Source organism: Desarmillaria tabescens (genome assembly GCF_030435595.1).
Source record: "Desarmillaria tabescens strain CCBAS 213 chromosome Unknown EV420scaffold_28, whole genome shotgun sequence".
Lineage (NCBI taxonomy): Eukaryota > Fungi > Basidiomycota > Agaricomycetes > Agaricales > Physalacriaceae > Desarmillaria > Desarmillaria tabescens.
In genome coordinates, this window is record NW_026848327.1 from 493,172 (window position 1) to 515,703 (window position 22,532).

Below are 22,532 nucleotides of genomic sequence, written 5' to 3' on the forward strand. Positions count from 1 at the left end.
TGACTGGGCCCTAGCCTGCCTCGTGTTTTTTGACAAAATCCGTTGTTTAGACCTTTCCTTCACTCATTTCTTTGCCGATGGCGCTGATGGTATCGCCACCCGGGCTGCAAGGAGCTACTGAAAACTCGACTATGACATGGCAGGCAGACCTGGAGTCATTATTTCACCATGCCAAGGACCGCTTTCCTGATGTTGTATGGGAAGTTGGGATAGATGACCAGACGGAAGAGGTGTGGGGGCACAAAGGTGAGTTCGATGACCCTGAAGATGTCGATATATGCTGATTCCAACGATGACCAGCTATCGTATATGCCCGGGCGCCTCCCAGCTTCCAAAGTCGCTACTTCAGTTTCAAACCAAACACCGCTCCTTCACCTCTTGGATACTCTTCACCCGTACCCACCACATCGGCCCTTTCTCTTTCTCTAGGACTCGACATTCCCCATCTTGGTGATGACGGCTCGCGTACTTCGTCACCAATGCGAGTCACGTCGCCAGCACCTTCCACGATGACGGGCACCATTCTACGTTTAAATACCCCAATCAATCCCGCTCTTTTCTCCAACGAACTTGAATACCTTTATACCGGCCAAGGCTTTGGAGAGGCCTTTGAATTTCTTTTCGACTCCTCGGAGTCGCGGCAGGAAGGCGACGCTGAAGAGCTACGTATCGACAAACTGCGAAAGGACCTCGTTTTCATGTGGAGGTCCCGGCTTTACTCTGACGTGCGTATTGAGCTCACAGGGACGTTCTCCTCATCCAATCCTGAACATACAACTGCCATCTTTTCTTCTCACCGATTCATTCTGGTCTCGCGATGTTCCTATTTCCACACCGCTCTCATCTCGTGGCCATCTGCACCCTCTAAGTCCACCTCTTCCGAACCTCTCACTCTTTCACTTCCTTCCCCACCGTTTACTCCCGCATCACTGCATTTCACGCTTGGTTTTATATACACCGGCACCCTCGTCTTTTCACACCGCAGTTACGATCTCGATACTGCCTTTCATATTCTTAGATCTGCCACTTACCTCTCTCTTCAAACACTCTATGATGAAATACAGGCGCGCATCGTCCAAGAGATGATGCACGGCTTGTATCATGCATTCCTAGAATTCTCCGAGTACGAGCGTATAACTGGAGGCAAATGGGGCACAGGTGGATGCAGATGTCGTCAGTGCGCCCGGCGCGCACCCCGTGTCCTTGAATTCGCGTTATCAGATGACGTCAAGAACGCTCACCTTGACCGTGGAGCCCGACGAGCACTAGTTGGTCTCTTCGGCGAGGGCTGGTGTACATCAGAGTTCTCCGCTCTCCCTCAAAAGATTAAAGACAATCTACTCAAGGGTGTTGGCAAACGGACCACCCCGCAGAATGCCTTTGCTTTGCTTTTCGCTGCAGAACACGCTCTTGGAAAGTTAAACAACGTCATTGATGCCTGGGCAGATTCAGTCCGGGATATGATCTTATTGGGTCGAAAGACGATCGATAATGTATTGGCTTCCCAATCTGACGCGTGCTTCTCGCAACCCGACTGGCTCGAGATGATGGAGACGGACGGAGTGCGGTTTGAGGACGGCGAACGCGTTGACTGGATCATGGCGTCTGTTAAGAGAGGAGTGAACGACAAGAATGCTGCTATTGTATATCAAACACTGGTGTCGAACATCCTGCTACGACCCCATCCGACGGAGAGTGACCAAGCCATGCTCCCCTCAACGAGTCACGTACGTGTTCAGGTCGAGCAGACTAGACTGGATGTTTTATCCTGGTTACGAAAACGTTGGTTGGGCGTGAGGAACGAAGGCGGATTCGAGGAATTAGAAGGATGGGCTATCAAAGAAATAAGTGATAGTGAGTATGGCTGTTCCTTTCAGCTACTTTTTCTAATGCCTCTTAGATATTGAAATTTCTGTCGACGACCTCCTGAAGCCCACCCTCAATGGTGGTGCAAAGAATAGTCCGCGAGCTTCCCTGGTCTCTCCGAAGGACGCCGACAAGGACAGCGACATGCAGTCTATGCGTGTAAGCGTCCTCTCCCGCAATCTCCCTGCACGATCGAACGCATCTATCACGCCTTCCGTGCGGAGCGTGCGTACAGCTGCATCTAGATTTTCTGTAGCTTCCACTTCCACCTCTGCCTCGTCTCCACGGCGGAAGGTCACAGATCCGCGACCAGATTCAAAGCTTACTCCGCCCAAGTCATCTTCACCCTACTCCTTACTCCCTCACTCAACGAGCCCACAGAGGAGACAGAAGCTCGTACAACACCGAGCGCACCTTTGCCCAAGAAGATAGTCGGACCCTCGTCTGTTTCTTCGCGCCGGTCGGTGGCATCGACTTCTTCCTCATTGTCTAGACCAAAATCCACGGCATCTGTCTCATCTGTTCGGACAGTCAGGAGCCAGGCTTCAACTGTGAGGAAATCGACGCCCGCCTCGAGTTTACGGCCGCCGTTATCAATTGTATCGTCACGGCCGAACTCTCGAGTCTCGACGGTGAGCACGAACACGACGAACGATGGTGCCAGCACAACATATAAAACGGCTACTGCCCGCTCTCGGAAGAGTTCGACAGCGTCCAGTTTGAGCACTTCTTCTGTGAGGACCACAAAGTCAACAGCTAGTTTGGCTTCAAAATCGCCTTCCACAAGGAGTCCAGTTGTTAAGAAGGCGCCATCGATTACGTCGTCCATACGTTCGACCGCATCAACCGCTTCGACTACCAGGAGAAGTATTTCGGGAACACCAGTGAAGAAGGAAGCAAAAATTCCCGTGCCTCCCCTTCCGAAAGCGACTCCCAAAACTACGCGCGCGCAAAGTCTGGCATCAGAGCACAAGAAGACGGAAAGTGTGGCCAGTAACAGCAGTAGCACGTCGACACTCAAACGCAAAGGATCGTCGGATACGATCAAAACCACCACTGCTCCCAAAACGCCACCTACCGAACCTGCCCCCATCTCGTCTACTCCATCTTTACCTGTGTCCCCTCAGGCAAAGGGTGCGACCCTAGAAATTGGTATCCCTTGCATTATTTCCTCGCGGCGGAAGCGCTTCAAGGCTTACGCTCGATACATCGGAGAAGTCGAGGGAGAGCTAGGAAGCTGGGTCGGTGTTGAGGTTCCAGGGAATTTCGCTGGTGATCTGGGTGGCGAGTGGAACGATGGCTCCTGGGGTGGAGTCCGATATTTCGATATTGGGGGCGGGGCATCAAGTGAATGGGGGGATGGCTCAGGATCAGGATTTGCTGGTCGACGTAAAGCCGATTGGGTACATATGCCCAGGAATGGGAACGGGACGGTGAAGGGGGTGAAGAGACCTGGTGAAGGTATGGGCGGGCGGGCGAAACGAATAAGAAGCTCCAGTCCAGCAGGAAGTGATAGCGAGGCTGCTGAGAGTCGAGGTTTGTTTGTGAGACCACAGCAGGTATTGTATGTTGTAGACGCGATTGATGGGGATCTCTAGAGACAGTTTTCTGCTTTTTAAGGTTTTTTCTTTCTTTCTTTTTCCTTGTCACTTCTCAAATTACATACTGCATACCATCATGGATTTCCAAGTATTCCAACACTCCTTATTCTACCTTTTTTTCTAACCTTTGTCTGTTTTTTTCTCTGTTTAGGCGTTACCTCACTAATTATTGCATCTGGTATATTTAGTCGACACACTCATTACAATTGAAATGCAACTTATTCTGTTTTAGTAGATCAAAATCTGTACTTGCTGTGATACCATAGACGTTATGGATGAGAGTTACGTACAGGCACATTTAATCCGTCTGAGGAAGTTCAATCTCAGATGACTCTATAACTGAGTAGCGTTGAAAGGGATGCGTTTGAGGAATCAGTAATGCTTTCTGCTTCGGGTGATCCGACCCTAGTATTTGTCAGGTTGAAGTCTCTTTGGGTAACAGATGTCGCGTGTTGTCACGGATAGAAATGACATATAAGAAGCACTCTTTCATTTTTCGGTCTTCGTTTCGGCCCCGACTCAATTTACAATCGACATTTACGGGACCGAGTGTACGATGACTGAAAAGAAGAGAAAATGGAATAACTACTTGCGTGTTACCCTCGCGCCTTCAAGTCTGCCATGATACAAAACTTGAAAAGATTGTAAACTCAACATTGCAGACAAATATGCGACTCGGGCTAAGGAGTTGGACCCGAGGACCCAGCTATCTACCAGCCAATGGCATTATCTTATGATACGTTGGTGTATATCGTGTGGCTGCGACTGTCACGGTACAGGGTTGGTTTATCCAATTGGTGCAAGCCTAAATTCAGTCTTCAGTTTGAATGATCGGATCGGAATCGGGCCGTTGAACCAGAAGGTGATGACTAAAAATGGTAGTTTACACTGTTACCACGACCTCCCAACGACGACTATTCCTCATATGCGACTACGCGTCCCTTCTGTAGTAAACCTGAAGTCGGGCGACATTTATGGCCTGTAGAGGTCCTTTATTATCAGAACAGCCTCGAAATTCGATAATAGGCCTTTCGCCGGGTGAATATGACGTGTATCAAGGGTTAGCTCTCACTGGGGTCCCTTGAATATAGAGCAAACGGAACTCTCCTGGTTTCACACTCTCTACAAAAGTCGAAAAGTATCAATCGACGCGCTTGTAGGTTTCATACTAGTCGACACCGAATCTGTATTTGCTCTTGGAATGGTGGGTAGCATCTCCATGTGCGCCCCATCGTGATCAGCACACCCAGCCTCTTCTTCGGTGTTACTGGCAGTCACGTTTCCCAGAATATGGAGTTCTTGAAACGCCCGTTGACTGTTCATTTTGGGGTTGCATTTGGTACGGAGTCATCGGATTTGTGGCGAAGAATCCTGCGACACTGACAAGTATCATGGAACGCCGTGACTTGATAAGGCGCCCTTCGGAGGATACTTTACGCGTACTAATTTCTGCACAGAGATCCGAGTCCCAAATCCGTCCCTTACTTCTATATCTCGAGTCGTGTTCAAGGATCGTTGAGGTGTTATCATGCATACCCGGAGAGTTAAAAAATCAGGCAAATTGTCGTTTGCGTCGGGTCAAAGCGAATTGTGACTGAATGAAGTCGATGGCTTATCACTCCACAAGGTTGATATTTCTACTGCGCATATGTAACCCAAATGCTCATTTCCCTGCATATCTTCAGAGATCAGGTAATCCAGACTAGGTCTTTAACGGACGTAATCTCTTGGTTGTTGTGACAAATGACTCATCTCAGTGCAAATTTGACCTTGGTCCTTCCGAAGGCGTTACTCCGTTATTCACCTCCGCTGATATCACTACACTGTGTCAGTGTTTCTACCCAACTTGACAAGGAATGTCGGGGAAGAACACAGACAACTGGTTTGATGTAAACATACTAAAAATATGCTTACAGCACTATCTAGGAGTTTGTAACCTCATATTTTTGAAACACCGACAGAAATACAAGATACCCTATTATCCGTAATCAAAAACTCGTCAGAACTCCAAGGGGCGGACACCAAGTAGGGGCGCATATGCAAAGATTACGAATCCCAGACACCACCCGCAGTACGGGCGCGCGGAAATAAATTAAGCGGGAAGGAAGCAGTCTGCCAAAAGATCGAAAAAAGCGGGTGAGGATTTCCGTCGCGTTCCAAGATACAGTTCTAATTGCAGGGGGTAATGCTCGTGACCCCACAAAACGGCCAAGTTGCACACGTTTACAAATGTAGGCTAGCCTAACACGTCAAAATATGAAATTGATGAACTTTTTTCAGGTTACCCAAACGCTAACAGCGCTCAGTACTTCAAGGTGTACTTGGATTCGATTTTCGACGTAATATCTTCCTTCCCGGCCCAACTGTATTCCGTACAATATCTCTGGCGTCAATCCTACAAAGATTTCTATTCTAGACGGCGAGAAATGCATACGCGCTTGAAACCCCTCTTCCCCCCATAACGATCGCTCAAAAGGGGCGTGGAAGTGATCAGGTGAATCCCCTAGGTGTGCCCCGTGGGGTAGGGCTGTCTCACAATGGCGCATGTCTCGGAATCCCGCAGGGGGTGGCCGTCCGGCCAGCGCGACCCCACCTAGAAGATATAAAAGCGCGTCGGTCGCGTCCCAATCTTCACCAATCCACTCCTTCTCTCATTCCCTCTTGAACACCAAAACTTTATCTATCAACAATGCCCAACTTCCAGATCCCCAAGGTCCAGAAGGTCGCCATCGTCCAGAAGACTGGAGGCACCATCGAAATCAAGAACGACTTCCCCGTGAAGCAGCAGAACCAGCTTGCTCCTGGTGAATGTCTCATCAAAATTGAGGCTTCAGGTTCGTAGATGAGTTTCGTCGCCCATTTTTGCGGTTCTAAGCATCTTTCCAGGATGTTGCCATACCGACTTGCACGCCGCCATTGGTGACTGGCCCGTCCCTCCAAAGACCCCCCTCATCGGTGGACACGAAGGTGTCGGCATTGTTGTAGCTATCGGAAGCAACACCAACGCGTCGTATGTCTACTCTCGCGTGATATCAGAATCCGTTAACTAAGCTTTCGATAGGCCCGTTCAGCTGGGTGATCGCGTTGGAATCAAATGGCTCGCTGATTCTTGCTTGAACTGCGAGGACTGCCGCAAAGGCCGTGAACAGAGTGAGCTCTTCTGTATCTATTTCCGTACGATCGACTAACTCTTTGCTCAGACTGCTCTCAGGCCAAGTTGAGCGGTTACACCGTCGACGGTACCTTCGCCGAATACGTGGTTTCCTACGTCAACCATGTTACTCCCATCCCCGAAGGTTTCCCTTCCGATGCTGCTGCTTCTATCCTTTGCGCTGTACATTTTCCGTGCTCTCTGGTGGGATCGGTCATTTCTCATTATTTCATAGGGTGTCACCGTCTACCGTGCCATCAAGTACAGCCAGACCAGCGCTGGAGACTGGATCGTCCTTCCTGGTGCTGGAGGAGGTCTCGGACATCTTGGTGCGTCTCTTTACAAGCAACCCTCTTCAATATCAATTAACGTATTTCACAGCCGTCCAATACGCTCGTGCTCGCGGTCTCCGCGTCATTGCCATCGGTATGTCCTTATCGTACATTTTCTAACATCTACCAACCTTTTTTTGTAGATAGCGGTGCCGAGAAGAAGAAACTTTGCCTGAGCCTCGGCGCTGAGGTTTGGATCGACTTCAAGGAATCCAAGAACATTGTCGACGATGTCAAGGCCGCCACCGGTGGATTCGGTGCTCACTCGGCTGTTGTCACTGCCGCCCACGTCAGTTGATCATTTTTTCTCCTCGTGAATTTCCATCTAAACTTTTCTTTTAGAGCTCCGGCTACACCCAGGCGCTCGACTACCTCCGCCCTGGTGCTACCCTTATGGCAGTCGGTCTCCCCGGAACATCCACCTTGAACGCGTCCATCTTCTTCACTGTCTTCAAGGTACTTATTTTGGCTCTCGCTCCCATTCCTGCCAGTCTCACATTTATTTCAGAGCATCAGCATCCTCGGGTCCTACGTTGGAAACCGTCAAGATGCTCGGGAGGCCCTCGACCTTGCCGCTCGTGGTCAAGTGAAGGTTCACTTCGTCACCAAGGACCTTAAGGAGCTCCAGAAGTAAGTCTCATCACCCGTTGTGGCCCGACGAGTGCTGAACATTCTTTAGCGTCTACGACGGAATGGCTGCCGGAAAGGTTGCGGGCCGTGTTGTTTTCGATCTCAAGAAGTAAATGAGCCAAGGATTGGATAAGAAGAACATAACCTACTGTAAAACATCATTTCGTATTTATTCTACCTGTCGGAATGGAATCATTGATATTGTACAACTTTGTCTGCCTCAATCTTCCTCATCTTCCGAAGAATCTTCCTCTTCTGTATCTTCCTTTACCCATCTGATTATTTCTCGATAATAAGTCTGCTTGGTTTTTTCGTCTCTCTTCACTGCACTGACCAGTCCGTAACGGGGGCAATAATACCCTATAGTGCCCACGACTTCGTCTTGCGTACTAGCATCCACACCCGTACCATCACTTATAACTTCCACAAGACCCCACATCCCTCGACTGACACATTCCGCGGCCAGGTCCGTAGTATAGGCAGGGTGCAGATCTTCGCTATTCTTCTGCCCCTCACGATGCACGTTTATCATCGTTTGTTGCGATGCAGGTTCCAAGTACGTCCTCAACTGAGAGAGCGATCCGTTCTTAGCCAAAGTTTGCAAATCCAGAGCGCATTGCTTCAACGATTCCACGTTCCCGATGTCGAAAGGAAATATGAATTTGACGATTGCCCAGGAGTCGGACTCGAAGGAACTCGTGCAAACGGGCAGAGAGTCGTACGGATTGCTGAGAGAAGTATATACCGCATACTGGAAGAAGAGTTCACCTCGTCTGCGCCAAATTTGGGTGAGTCAATATCAGGGATGGTGCTTAAAAAAGTGCACTTACGGTGAGAGTACGGCGTGTTCGAGCATGTACCAGTACTCCGAACTTGAGACGACCGTCATTGCCTACAAGATATCTGATCAGACGGAGGCTCATGAGTGCAGACACCCACATACCTGAACGATGGCGCATAGATATAGCAGTTCTGGAGGGGTGTCCTTGAACCTGGAGGCGAAGTCGACGTAGACACGCTCTCCCGGCTCTGTATTCGTATACAAGAGATCCAGTGGGGAATCGTCCATAGCGTAGAATTTTTCGCGCGTGGAGAAGTCCACTTCTTGGGAGGCGTTTAGAGACTGCATTGTGATGAGGCGAAACGGGGGATATTTTCTGATTGACATATGCGCGACGTCTCCGAGTTTATATCCTCATTGACAATGAGACAAACCAGGATACAGGTATAATAAGACCGCCAACATAGATCAAGAGACAATAAGCCTGAGAGTGTCATCCAAAATGTTGGCTGCAAAGCCAAACTACCATAGAACAATCATAGAACCGCGTCAGACAAAAGGTCGTAGCATTCGGTCAACAATGAGTGATGAGTCTGAGGGGCCAGAAGAGCAACCATAGAACCGTGCCAGACAAAAAGATCGTGGCATCCGAGTTCGAGGCATCAGAATCGCAACTGGTGCAAATGCCCAACAGCATTGCAACATAATAGCGCATTGGACAATATTTCCGAACAAAAGCGTCAGGCACATCAACATCCAAAGTACTTGCCTCGAACTGGCCCGTAGCTTCTAACCCTGACTTGTCAAAAGTAGCCTTCAAATGCCATCTCTGTAGTGAGTCCTACCATCATACTAGTAACCTGTAGTTCATTACGAGGACTGGGTATGTGTGACGAATGGGGTCTCGGCATTGTGTATGCCTAATATACCGACGTCGAGTTCCTGGAAGAGCTTGTAGGGGCCACTGAGCTAGTACAAAGCCGAGAGGAGCTGGCTGTTATGGGTTTCTATGATTCCTGCGCCTGCTGGTGTAATGATGAGAGATGTCAAATGCGGAACAAAGTGGTGATGAGCCTTCAAGAGATCGGGTTGAATCTGGCATTAATAGCGAGAAATTCTTGATGCGCTTGGTTACGGTTACGAGTTTTGAACTTGTCGTCTCGGGGATGGTGATATAGCTGAGGAGAGAAAAGTGCCTAGGCACATGTATATAAGAAATGTAACAAATATCTATCTGAACGGAATATCAGACATGTAAATATTTATAAAGAAAATCTTACATCTACAGTAGCAGCTGTATGGGTACTTCGTCTCATATAGTTCACGGTTCCAACGAAGATCTGATAGAAGCAGACAGTGTTTTGAACCGCTGAAGCAAAGAGATCATAAATTCTTACCTGAAAAACCAGAAGAAACGAAGGGGAAAGGTTTGTAACGTCCTAAGGAAGTGCTCCCAGAGAGAAAAACACGGGTTTACACGTCGTAAGAGGGAGTAGACGTGATGGAGATGCCAATGTTACTGAATCGTGCAATGCAGTTGCGACGGCAAAGGGTATCCGAGTTACCCAGTATAGCAGCTTTCAAACTCAGTTGAAACTCTGGTCAGAACTAGCAACTGCTATCGATAACGGACATGTGTAGCCAGCCTTATAGTACGGTTGAGCCTCGCTGCCAATTTTGGATTCTGAGGAAATCTGGTCTTCTGTCCAGGAAACTTCACCCAAACTTCACCGACCTCAAGGAAAAGAATCAAAGTCACGATGTCTTGAGAGCAAGTACGCCTTAGGTACACATATTAGCAGCAACGAATAGTTTCGGCTATAGCTTCGAACCGTTCTGACCGCCAGGCTAGTATTTGAACAAGTCAAGCAAAGTGAGGGATAAGCAGCTAAATTGGCCACAGTACTTGTACAGGAAAACTCTGGTTCATGAGAGCGGCACGTTACATTCCATCAAGCGTGAGTAAACAAGGAAAGAGAAGGACATCTTGAGGAGACCAGTTTGTCGCGGCTAAAATGTAAAGTGGCAGTAGGTGCGCTGTGTAGCGTAATGATGAACTGAGATACACATCGATTCCAAGAGAAAGTAAACAATAATCCGTTCTACACAGCAGTATTTTCTCCGCGTTAATTGTACTTCTTCCACAAATTCTATCCTACAGACAAAGACTAGACTAGATACGATGTAAGTGTATGAAGGAGAAACGTCCATTGTAAGATACTAATGATCGATGGTTTTAGTGTTTTAGTGTTAAGTATGAGAAAAAAGGTATCGAGATATGCAATAAATAAATAACGGACTCATACCAAGGCATTCGTACTGCCCTGTAGCTTACATGATAACACACTCCTTGTCCTCAGCCTTCGCGCCTTGGAAGCCCATCTCCGCGAACGTAGTCGGACCGGACGGCTTAGGTCTGTCCTGCGCAGGAGGCTGCGGCGTAGCAGCCACGCCACTGGGAATTCTACCCGTGGCAGGACTACCTGTCCTTCTCCCCATCCCCACCGGTGACTCCGTTCGTTGCGGTCTCAATGAAGGCGAAGGCGATGATGATGTCGACGGGGGAGCAGAGTTGAATCCCGGATCCGCAAGTGAGTACCGGTTTCGTCCTGGCATCTGTTGTGGTTGCAGGCTTCCCCCACTGTTCCCTCTCACTGGCGCAGGCATGGGAGGGCCGCTCGGTGGAGGCATACTGACACTGCTCCGATGTGGTGGTGCAGAATGAGGCATCTCCATCAGCGTGTTTTTGCGGATCACTTCGACGACATTGGGGTTGCCAGAAGCCGTTCCACGACGACCACCGTGGGGTTGTGCTTCCGATTTCAAACGAGCTTGGGTTCGCGTTCGCACAAGCTTGGACTCGGTGATGACGTCGTGTTCTTGGCGAGAGAGGGGAGCTGGACGCGATTGAGTGAGAGCATCAAGTCGGTCTCGAGCATCAGTGTTGCCGTGCGAATCAGCCTACGATGAAGATCAGAACACATGAAACATAAGGAGATGGCAAACTCGCCTTTTGATACCAATCGATGGCCTTGGCTACATCAATCGAACCACCTACGCCTACTTCGGCATAGTACCCCATGGCAAATTCTGCGCTTGGCAGCCCCTGTTTTGCAGCTCGCTCCGCAAACACCCAAGCTAATCCTTCGTCCTTCTCGAAGGCACCTTCTGATCCACACAGGAACCATTTTGAGAGAGCCATGTCAGCCTCAACTTCTCCTGCTTGCGATGCCTTGGAGTACCACTCTACTGATTGAAGAGCATCAAACTGCCAGGGGTATTGAGCAAATTCATACGCGTGTGCTAGTTTGTATTGGGCAGGAGGGAAGTGAAGGTAAGCTGATCGCTCAAGATGAGTACGGGCTTCGAGGGGCGGAGATGATCCAGCGGGTATGAGAGGCTGCAGAAGAGCTGGTGGGACGGAGACAAGGTTGAATTCGTTGAGAAGAATAAGTGCATATACGTATGCGGGCTGTGGCGTTTCTAGAGAAGCGAGGGTAGCAGCACGCTGGAGGAGAGGTAAAGCAGTCTGGGGCGACGCAGGAAGACCGAGCTGGCCGAGTAAGTGAGCCATGCCCATTCGCTGTTGGAATAATCAGAATAGACCAAAGGGAAAGCAAGAACGAACGCACGTAGATGCTCGCCTCAACGCCAAACTTGACGCCACGTTCGAAACAATCTCGGGCATGGGTCAGGTCGTTGAATGTTTCGTAATCTCTGCCCAGACGGAACCACGCCTTGTGGAATCCGGCGCGAGCAGCGGACTCAAAGTCCCTAAAAGCTGCCCGTGGATTGGGTGGGAGTTGGTCGGGGAATGCACCACTGGCGGCGAGTGAAGCTCGCAGGTACAGCGCTTCTGGTTGCGGCGGCTGCGATGAAGCCAGTGACAGGATGATTGGTATAGCATATTGGACTAGGCGAGTAAGATTCGGGTCTGTTATTATCACTGGCCCGACGACGGGTTCATTAGGCGGAGCGTGAGTATGCCTGTCTACAAGATACAGCACGTCTCGACACCAAGCGATACGTAATGCAGGGTCGTGAGAAGGCTGTTGCACGGTGCTCAGAGCAGAGTCGAGCGACGGTATCGTGGGAATCGGCGCCGTGAGCGACGTTTGTAGAGGCGTTGGTGGTAAAGGCGGCCGTCCAAAGGTAGAGAACATCGATGGCGTCCTACCGATGGCAGCGATGGACTGGGACACGTCTACATGAGATGGCGGCGAAGGCGAGCCAGGATACGGTAGAGCGAATCCAGGATTATAATTTATTGACGACGACATTGCAGGCGGTGACATGACACGCGACATTGCGTCTAGGTCGGCGGCGACGCTGGCGGCTTGGTGAGCGCGAGGAGCGGGCAAAGGTGACGAGGCGCTGATGCCGACCTCGTAGGGGTGATACCGGATTTCTGGCGGGTGGGGCGGGAGAGGCGGCGGGCCAGGAGCGGCGTCGTCGTAGTCGTATGGACGCGGAGGTACAGGGGGCAAAGACATAGTCGTCGTTGGAAGGAATTTAAGACAAATCTATATTTGGTCTAAAGTTGCGCCTTATTTGCAAACGGCACCGCCACACAGGCACTGCCCTCCCAAATTACCTGCTGCGCGACGCAATTATCGAACAACGAGCCAGTCGCATTCGCTGTTTCATCGTGAAACGTTCCTTCCAAGAGTGGACTACTCGGGCAAGTTACTGCTGTGTTCTCATTGCTTCACGATCCGATATAGGCACGTGCGCGCGCGATATTTTTATATAACGTTCATTCAATTCAGTTGCGGAGTCCCAGCCTCCTACGAGGTCTGTGCTCGTCTGCCGTGGCCCCCCTTGCGACGACACAAGACGGCTGAAATCCCCTGGCCAGCCTTGTTAACTGATGAATATAAAACTCAGGCTGTAACCATGTCGACAGCTCTCCTTGGTCTTGTCTATGTACCTCGAGTTCCGACAATCAAGTGATACGCATAGCGCTGAAATCGATGGAAAACGAGTGACGTCGGATATCACAACCCGTCTATCCACTCTCATACCCGCGTCTAACCTCTAATATCACGTACGAGAGCGCAAAAAGGGGAGTTGTTGTTTCATTATTTGCTCTGATTCTCATGATTCCCAGCATCCGCAGCTTCACTGATGATCCAAAGATTTGGACCTGAAGATAGGTAGTGACTCGACTCACACGTCCTGTCTAACCCTCAGTCTATAATTATCGATCTATTAATGGGGCGTCGCGCGCGGGAACCAGAGCCCTTCCAGCTCACTGTATCTCAGGCCCATCGATATGGACTGTATTCGAAAATGACACCATTCCTCCTGTATATTCTTATCCAAAGAAGGGACGATGAAAGGATCTGGATTTATAGGTTGCAGGTCTTCCTTTATATAGATCCCGACACCCGACGATCGTCAGGAACCCGCCGCGTTCCACCATTTGTCATTCAAGCAAGACATACCACGAACGCCGATCAAACGGACACCAATTTACCCTTTTCATTGCGGGAGGCAGTTCTACAAGGCTCTGATGGATTGAGCGTAAAGCCGATTGTGTCCCGGACGATATATGTCCCTCGGAACTTACCAGAAGACCAGCGGGGAAGCGTGTAAATACGTCCGCACATACAATAGCATGCGTCCTGAAACGGTCGAATTGCCTCCTGCTTGTCAAAGGAAGTTGATTCCATGCAATTTGATTAGGTACAGTTATCCAAAGCTCAACCTATTAATCATTTCCCGTAATGTAAGTGTGGGCGTAATAAGATGAGGTAGTGGTCAGAGGTGATATAAATACACTGAGAGCGACAACGTTGAAAATGACAAGAAAGCAACCTGAAAATAATACATCGTGTATAGTAGTTTATATAGCTGTAGGTCCGTGGATATCGCTTTTTCTGGATTCAGGGACGTCACAAAGCGCAGTAGATGATATGAGCATAGAGTCTTACTGTAGAGGTTAAAGTTCAGGGACTTTAGGACCTATGAGTGTGATTTCTTTTTAAGCTGGGTGGTCCCACGAGCGCTTTACACCAGAATACATGGCCGTTGGCCATTGGAAATTCGAATATCCAGCGTTGACCGGAATGTACCCACTAGGCGAATATAATCCTTCCGAGTTTATAGGCTGACTTGTGGCCGTATAGCCACTAGCATTCGCATACTGCGCAAACGAGCTGCTAAACGACCCCCCAGTCGCCGGATAAGGGGATGAGCCAGAGTTCGGCGTGAAGGAACTCGTTGGTGAGGCCATATTCGTACCTCGCTCGTCCTCCAGCACGCGAATCTCCTCTGCCAACCGCTGGTTTGCGAATCGCAATTGTTGCAACTCGTATTGCCAGCTCGAAGCGCGGGAGGTGTCAAGGTCAGAAAAGAGTGCCAGAACAGCACCTGGAGGGCCGGAAGAACTGGAGGTCGTAGGAGGCCCAGCGCCTGACGCACTAGCATAAGCGGTTCCGTAATCTGTGGCGATTGCAGTTGAAGGCAGAGGTATGATCTGGTATACTAAGGGCGGTTCGCCTACTCCAACACTGGGTGAGCTGCCAGTATCGTAGAGAGAGAATTCCACGTCAATATTCCCGCCACCCTTGGTCCGGGCTCTGCCTCTACCTCTGCCTCCACCACGATAGAACAGGTTGTCGACGCCTTCCAAGACAGCAGCTAGAGGTTTCCCAACGAGCTCAGCTTCTGACCAACCCCATTCGTCTCGTAATGTGATCCTCTGGCTTCGCAAATGACCACTGCCAACCATAAGAACGACACCATCTCTGTTTATCGTGCCCCACAGACCATCTAGAGGTGAAGCCGAGGATATAGATAACGACGTCATTGCTCTGGACCTCGCGCAAAGCACAATCGCCTTTCGCCCCTTCCCTGGCTCGACATGCAGTCTTCCGCGACATTCCATCCAGACATGTACACCAGCTTTAGTTTGTGCACGAAAGAGTAAATCGACTGTCTTGGGTTTCCCATCTGAATCAGCAGGCTTGCCCGAGTCGCCCTGACTATGCGGTGGTGTGGACCATGTCGAGCTCTCCTTCAGTTCTCTCATCAGCGGGACAACATCTGCGGCATGGCATATGTCTCCAAGAGCTTTTCCTACCAACTCGTCCGCAGTATACCCGAGTACATGCTGCACTGCAGGAGCCACATAAAGGAATGCCCCCTTCAACGAAACGACGAGAAAGAAGTCAGGTAGGTGCGAAAGAAGGGAAAGGGAAAGGGGGTGGTTTAAATTTCCATCTTCTGTCTTCTCATTATTAGAGTCAGACGACGCTTGAAGGATGGCCTTGAGGTGTGAGGACATCACTAGTGGTGGTATGAAGTTCTTCTTAGTTGATCCCATACATAGAGTTTGGAGGTCACCGAGGGGATGCAGCATGGTCTGAGGGGGATAATTGACGATGTAAGATCCGTCTTTGAGCTTCTCCAAAATAGCGTTCGGCTGCTCCGTAAGATCTACCTGGAAGCCTACGTGGTAGATGACCTCGTCTTCCTCGCCGCCGCGCGTATCGCTGAAACCCCCGCGGATGGGAATGACGGTCACAAGGTTTATAAACGCTCCTCCGCCCTTGCGGTAGTTGACGATAGATGTTTGACACTCTTTATCTGCGCTGAGGCTCTTCTTAAGATGAGCAACGGCTTCGTTGCTCGTATACTGTCGTTGTTCGCCCCTTCTAACCCGACCGTCAGGGCTTTGCAGAAAACGGCAATTCCTCCCTAGAATCTCCCGCTCCGGGTAACCTGTCAACTGGCAAAATGTTGGAGAGCAGTATACGATAGGGTGGTCGTGCCGCCGGACGTCAACAACAACGAAAGATGATGTAAGATCAACTGGCCCTAGGGTGACGGTGGGGTTTGGCCGAGTAGCAACGCGGGCGAGTACAGAGAGAATATCGAAACCCGAGGTAGAGTAAACAGGAAGACCAAGGGCTGAAGGTGCACTTGGAACGGAGGTGAACGTTGCAGGCGAAATAGGCATGGTCAGGGCTATAGGCGTCGGCTGCAGTAATGGGGCTGGGGGACTGGGCATTGATGCTGGCGAGGTCGCAGACGACGACGGAAAGTCAAATGGCGCCGAATGCGACTCCCGCTGCATTTCTTCGACAGTCTCTTGTGGTGCAGGGACCGTGTTATAATTCTTCAACGTCGAGTACCTTGCGTGATAACAATAAGTGTCAGTGCCCACCCTGCAGGAAGACTAGCATACGAAGACAGCGCTACGCTGCTGAACCCATTGTTCTCCATCCATGAGCCTTCAGTGAGCATCCCTGGAGCCAAGACCTCCGCTCCACCGCCCGGCGCCAGTGTTGGTGGACCAGTATACATAAACTGAGGCACTTGGATAGTTATCGGCGGCCTTGATGTATTTGAGGAAACAGAGGGCATTGACGGGTACATCTCTCGATGGTACGTTCCTTCCCTGTCGAACTGGTCGCGTTTGTAGGCATGGTCCATTTTGAGGTGCCGACGTCGGTCCGATGGTGGTGGAGAGACAATAAGCAGGGCGGCTCCATATTGATGAAATCAGAAAATCATCTTAGCTAATAATCATCCAAAATTAAAATCAAAATCAAATCATTTGTATTCTCACAATTCGTATTCAACGATAATATTATTGGAATGTGTATAGGTCGCCAAACAAAGACGACATCAACTCGTCACTGTCAGAAAACATAGCTTAACTACACAGTAAATCAATATATGCCCCCTTTCCCCTGAGACCACCCATGGTTAATAGATGGACCAGTGAATATAAGGGCAAGAATCACGCGAAGCTTAGTGAAAAGAATGGAACAGAAACAAGGCGAAGATGGTGACACTGGATTACCTCCAAACTAGCGTATGCAATATACATATTCATATAGACTTACGCCCTCAGCTGGTTCTTCAGGTTCTGCTCAAGAGGGCCCTTGGGCCTAATGAACTGCACATAGGCACCGTCCCTGAATAATACACATCAGAATAACTTCGGATGGATGCACTAATACGTGATACTCAACTGCAACACCTTCTTCTTCCGCCTTGAGCTTGAGGTAATCCGCCTTGTCGACGTTAGTGAAACCCCACTTCTTAGAAACAATGATCTTCTGGCGGCCAGGGAACTTGTACCGGGCACGGCGAAGTGCTTCCATGATGACAGGGGCGTTAGCATCCTTGCATCGGATGGACAAGATGATCTGTCCAATGTTGACCCGTGCAACGGACCATAGGGCTTTCCTCCCCAAGCGCCACGCATACCAGTTTGGAGTCTAAAGCATCTTAGTACACTAACCGAAAACTGCAGCAATGGGACCACTCACCGATCAGCTCCAGCACAACTCAACATCTTGTTAATCCGAATGAACATGGAAGGGGTGCACGCGAACACGGAGATGGAAAGAATCCTTCCGCTAGTCCTTGGTGGACGTATGTTGTTGGCGCAAATACGAGCAGCTTCCAGGGCTTCTGAGGAGAGCTGTTCATACTCATCGGAGACGAGGTGGCAGCAGAAGGGGAAGTCGTCCACGAAGGCACGTTTCCTACCAAGGTCGAAGATACGGATCTGAACAAGCCTTAGAATCGCAGCTAATGAGCGGGAGAGGTATGAGATATACCTTGGGATCCGGGACACCACGGTTGTACCTGGACTTCGGGTACGGCTTGTTCTTGCAGTAGCGGTAGCAACGAGCTGGTCGGCGACCCATCTATAAGAGATAACCTCAATGTTAGCATCCAGCCTTCCAACGAGCTCCACAAGATATGCAGGCAATGCGATCTCAATTTGCGTCATCCAATTTCGTCCAACCTAATCCAGCTCTCCAGGACTCCATCCATACGCAAATTTCACCCAGTACAGAGAGAAACAGCGCTTACCTTGAATTCTGAGTCTGACGGTCGGAGGGGGATGGGTAGTTGAGCGCGCAGCCGCCCTTTTATGCCTTCAGGCTGGATGAGTAATGTCTTTACAAAACTGATTAGTGATGCGAGTCGGAGTTCGGACCTTCAATCGGAGTTCGTAACGACACAGCCACCCGTACTCGGATCTAAGTAATACTGTACACGTAACCTGACTACAGACACAACGAAGCTAAAGCCAAAGCCGCTGAACCGCAGCGAAGAAAGCACATGGAGTCTAGACAAATCAACACCATCTATATTGGATCTTCTTATTACCTTTGGTGAACTGGAAAGCTGACTTGGCCTTGACTAGGGCTATGCTGGTACCCGTTTTTCTGGCGTTTACGACACACCGACCACGATGGGTGCACATCGAAGTATCCAAGGCCAAATGAGCATCCACCTTTGACTTTTACAGCAAATCTACCTTGTAACTCGTCTTCCTGGGCGTCTTGATATATGTGGGGGATAACAACAGTATTAATTAATGCCGTTCTTTGGATTTCTCCCACTTGGATCATTAATGCACCGTCACAATTATCTACTCGTGCTGTTACTAGAGGCAAAGAAGTCTTAGGATTCAGCTTATCAGCATCTGAGCTTTGGCTTTCTAGATGAAAGCTTCCACAGGGAACGTATGGTCCGAAATTGGCGTGTCCGAGGCTTGAAAATCACACTGCCTAGCCACGATAGAGCAAAGATATTGGCCGAAATATGAAAACAATAGGCGCCACCATGCAACCATCCCACGGACAAAGAGACCAAGCCAACGACCAAACCCGAACACACAAAAGGCTGGCCTATATAATCCACAAGAACATAACTCCCACTTCCTTCGTTCGAGCTTATTGTTAAGAACATCATGTCGCCTGCTGCTTCCCAGTTGACTCATCCCCACGTTCGCTCCAATGGTGCCACCTATGCCGACTCACTGTCCTCGCGCACGTCGTCTGTTCGGGGCTTCCACCTGCGCTCCATGTCTGGCTCTTCAGATGAGACGATGGTCGAGTCTCCCGAGGAACGTAATGTTAAAGTGGCATCCAACAGGTTCAGGATCAAGGCCCAAAGATCCCTCAGCATCCGCTCTGCAGCCACCGCCCCCAGTTTCCTCCGCCTGAAGCGTTCTTCGAACGTGGATAGACCCCCTTCGCCTGCTCTGCCTTCTCCGGTCATCGATAGGCTCACGCGTCAGAGGGCCGACTCCACGACACGCAAGTTCGTCAAGACTGCCGGTGTCTTGCTTAGGCTCAAGTCTGTACCTAAGGAACAGGGCGCGGGAAACGACTCCAACTGTTCTTCCAGCTGCCCCCATGGCTCCTGCTCAAATGGTCCGCGTCAAGGAGCTATCTTCAATAACCCGTACCTCCCGCTCCCGCACCGAGTCGCACGGGTCTCCTAAGATCGGCACACCTTCGAAGCTGAGGAGACCGAAGTCTTTCGCCGCCTTTGTTGACGTAGAGGTCGAGGAGGACTCCGAAGAGGACGAGGTGGCTAAAGAAACCAGACTTCTCGTTGCAGCGATGAATCGTAGATGGATCCTTCAGGAGTGCCAATGTCCTTACGATAAGCAACAGCTTAAAGCTTGTGTCGTGAGTGATCATTTTCAGTCTCACATCTTCGTCTAAACTAACGTACTTTCACAGATGTAAACCCGCCCGGCACCGCGCAACTCTTCTGCACTGAATTATTCCTTTCGTTTCTTGTTCATTTTTTTCTCCGTTTCATCTTTCCTGCGCCACCTTGTATTGACCACAATCTTCAAGAGCCGGTTGCCGCCAGTATGCCACTTATGCTGTCTATGCCATCTATGCCTATCTATGCTCATCTATGCCCTTATGCCAACCCAGGCGGCGACCGCTCTATATCATCACTTGATCTCTTTTTCCCTGATATTCAATTGTATGTATTACATTCATCTGTAGTTTTGTTGTCTGTATTGTTTGACTGTAGTTCTGTATCCCGAATTGAAATTGATCATTTGACCTTGAACTCTTGAAACAGATTCCATTACTATTAGGACACAACTCATTCTTAGCAGGCTAATTCATAGCACGAAACCGACTACGCAATAACTATAGGTAGTCTGCGCGACAGGTTAGAGACACCGGCCTGGAAATGATGTTGACCAACATGGATTTACGCTAGGAAGATGACGTCGGCTTACTGCGATTAAATAGGAGAAACATATCCCGCGATGTGCTCCTCCTGACATCCTCCATTTTTGACAGTGTTGTCCCTCTCAGCCGCATTAATGGTGTAGGAATGATCATGCGTAGTGGTCTGATACATACAGTAGAATGGAACGCTACCACAAAGTTAAAAAGTCGAAAGGTAAATGTACCCAGCGATGCCCTGGTCGGTGAATCCAAGATTATTGATTGTATTGTTTTGCTGTGCTTGATCAGTGGTGTAGAAGCGATAAACGGCGGCAGGCGAGTACATACGATAGAGTGGTACAGTCGCTGCAGGGAGCTTGGAAGTCGTAGATGCAGGCAGCGTCTCCTTCGAGCTTCCAGCCGCCAGCGACGGTAGCTTTGGTGGTCTATAAATGGTCTGAATCCTCTTTGTTAAGCGCGCGGTGAAGCGGTAGCCAAAAATTTAACCGACGATGCAAATGGGATGGCTTATCTCCGTCACAGAAACGACACCCAATGAGAGATGAGCAGATACGTAGGTCAGTACTAAGCCTTTCGATAATCCCGTAGACTTTTTGAAGATATGTTTTCACAAACACCGTATCCTACTTGTATGTGAATGGCGTCATCACTACTAAGACACATCTTGGAGCGAATACGATTCTACGAAGTCAGCTCTCGGAACACATCTCAAAGGAATGGAAGGCCTGTCAAGTCGACTCGTACAGCCGGAATGATAAGTTGTGCAGACCAGAGTATCAAGTCCTTCTCGTTCCGGAACGAAGACAGATATTTAATCAGCTGACTGATTTTCTAACTCGACTTTTGAATCTCAATAAGCACCCTACATACCTCGAGTGTCCAGGTGCTGAGACGAAGCATTGTCCCTGCCAAGCTTGCCCTGAGCGGATAGTAAGGAAGTCCTGGCACCCAGTCAGGCATTGGGGATTTGTTCTTTGTTCGATGTGATGGACATGTGTTTCCGGATAGATCGAAGACGATGGGAAGGCGCCATTCAACTAGTAATCCGACATCAAAGGAAACGTTCTAACAGGTGACTGGGAAGTCTGAGATACCTCACTGGATACCTGGAAGTATGCCATATGAGGCATAGTAGGGCCGAGTCTGAGAGCCGAAGTCGGATTGCTACAGGAGCGTCACACATTTTCACTGCCTATGCCCACTTTATGCACAATGCAGAGGATACAGCTCCAGGAGCTTGAAGAATCAAGGATCAGCAACGCATTCACACTTGTCAGAGCTGGCTAAAAGTTGTCGTCATTTCCTAAAGAGCCAGAATAAAGCGGGCTCAGTCATACTAGGATTCTCCAGCCTTAGCAGTTAGAAAGAATTATCTGTTGATATCAATGAATGAAGCGTAGAAGGCACCCCAAGTCTAAAGTGAGACGTAGGGAAACAAACAGGAAGATGTTCAAGGAGCTAGTAGAAGCTGTAATGCCATGTCCTGGTCCGCGCGCTCTACGATATGATCGTACGGGGGTGGTGCCTCCCTAACCACCACTTCACCACCAGCTCACAAGCTCGTGAGGCCGGAGATATTAGGCGTACTGGATTGAAAAACAGTATCAGAACGGGTAAAAGGCAGACGGGAGTTCACTGCAAGTTGGATGTGGCAATTGCCGCGTCTGAGTCGGTGCCAGCCGCTAGCACCAGGGTGCGACAAACTGTCTCCTTGAGATCTCCTTCTGCCTTGTTTAATCGCGCTTGATGGAATGTAACATGATGCTACTCTCTTGACCCAAAGTTTTCCTGTACAAGCACTGTGGTGAATTTAGCTGCTTATCCCTTGCTTGTACACCGCCTGCTTGACTGCTTGGCTTGTCTGTACCTAACGCATACCTTCTCTAGGATGATTCTTCCCTTGAATTCGGTGAAGTCTCCTGGATGGAAGGCCGGATTTCCTCAGAATCCAAAATCAGCATGCTGATGGCGGCGATACCCTGTAAGTTCTTTCTTTGAAGTACCATTATTTTGCTTTCTGAAGAATTTAAAAACCCCTTCAATCTCACAGAGACATCCTGTTATTGATCCAATTGCGAATTGCACGCTTCAACAGATTTGAAGAAGTCAGGGATTTCCTGTCTAGATATGTCTTGCATCAAGGTCGTTCTGTGTGCTATCATCACTGTTTATGGAAGAAACTGATATATA

General features: G+C 49.5%; 7 protein-coding genes across 7 annotated transcripts; 3 read left to right on the forward strand and 4 right to left on the reverse strand.

Moving 5' to 3' along the window:
• Positions 1–34: 34 nt before the first annotated feature.
• EV420DRAFT_1765921 (uncharacterized protein) lies at positions 35–3,464 on the forward strand (the record flags this gene model as incomplete). The annotated part of the gene is made up of 4 exons (XM_060480850.1): positions 35–246; positions 301–1,854; positions 1,901–2,144; positions 2,180–3,464. The coding sequence occupies exons 1-4, from the start codon at positions 78–80 to the stop codon at positions 3,462–3,464; spliced, it is 3,252 nt and encodes a 1,083-aa protein (XP_060328501.1). The 5' UTR covers positions 35–77.
• Positions 3,465–5,706: 2,242 nt separating this feature from the next.
• On the forward strand, positions 5,707–7,747 carry EV420DRAFT_620311 (chaperonin 10-like protein). Its single transcript, XM_060482826.1, has 10 exons — positions 5,707–6,301; positions 6,354–6,477; positions 6,529–6,617; positions 6,668–6,801; positions 6,854–6,947; positions 7,000–7,044; positions 7,094–7,239; positions 7,293–7,406; positions 7,459–7,580; positions 7,630–7,747. The coding sequence occupies exons 1-10, from the start codon at positions 6,157–6,159 to the stop codon at positions 7,691–7,693; spliced, it is 1,077 nt and encodes a 358-aa protein (XP_060328502.1). The 5' UTR covers positions 5,707–6,156; the 3' UTR covers positions 7,694–7,747.
• A 53-nt stretch (positions 7,748–7,800) lies between these two features.
• Positions 7,801–8,709, reverse strand: EV420DRAFT_1645344 (uncharacterized protein; the record flags this gene model as incomplete). Its single annotated transcript, XM_060477765.1, has 3 exons — positions 7,801–8,353; positions 8,411–8,472; positions 8,524–8,709. 3 exons carry the CDS (start codon positions 8,707–8,709, stop codon positions 7,801–7,803), a joined length of 801 nt encoding a protein of 266 aa, XP_060328503.1.
• Positions 8,710–10,692: 1,983 nt separating this feature from the next.
• On the reverse strand, positions 10,693–12,854 carry EV420DRAFT_1481824 (uncharacterized protein; the record flags this gene model as incomplete). The annotated part of the gene is made up of 3 exons (XM_060469817.1): positions 10,693–11,322; positions 11,420–11,944; positions 11,994–12,854. The coding sequence occupies 3 exons, from the start codon at positions 12,852–12,854 to the stop codon at positions 10,693–10,695; spliced, it is 2,016 nt and encodes a 671-aa protein (XP_060328504.1).
• A 1,493-nt stretch (positions 12,855–14,347) lies between these two features.
• Positions 14,348–16,674, reverse strand: EV420DRAFT_1273217 (photoreceptor A; the record flags this gene model as incomplete). Its single annotated transcript, XM_060467749.1, has 3 exons — positions 14,348–14,736; positions 14,788–16,458; positions 16,548–16,674. The coding sequence occupies 3 exons, from the start codon at positions 16,672–16,674 to the stop codon at positions 14,348–14,350; spliced, it is 2,187 nt and encodes a 728-aa protein (XP_060328505.1).
• Positions 16,675–17,215: 541 nt separating this feature from the next.
• Positions 17,216–18,032, reverse strand: EV420DRAFT_1621567 (ribosomal protein L10e/L16; the record flags this gene model as incomplete). Its single annotated transcript, XM_060475713.1, has 4 exons — positions 17,216–17,291; positions 17,344–17,565; positions 17,649–17,890; positions 17,943–18,032. The coding sequence occupies 4 exons, from the start codon at positions 18,030–18,032 to the stop codon at positions 17,216–17,218; spliced, it is 630 nt and encodes a 209-aa protein (XP_060328506.1).
• A 1,055-nt stretch (positions 18,033–19,087) lies between these two features.
• On the forward strand, positions 19,088–20,209 carry EV420DRAFT_1765926 (uncharacterized protein; the record flags this gene model as incomplete). Its single annotated transcript, XM_060480851.1, has 3 exons — positions 19,088–19,440; positions 19,496–19,814; positions 19,869–20,209. The coding sequence occupies 3 exons, from the start codon at positions 19,088–19,090 to the stop codon at positions 19,872–19,874; spliced, it is 678 nt and encodes a 225-aa protein (XP_060328507.1). The 3' UTR covers positions 19,875–20,209.
• Positions 20,210–22,532: the final 2,323 nt, after the last annotated feature.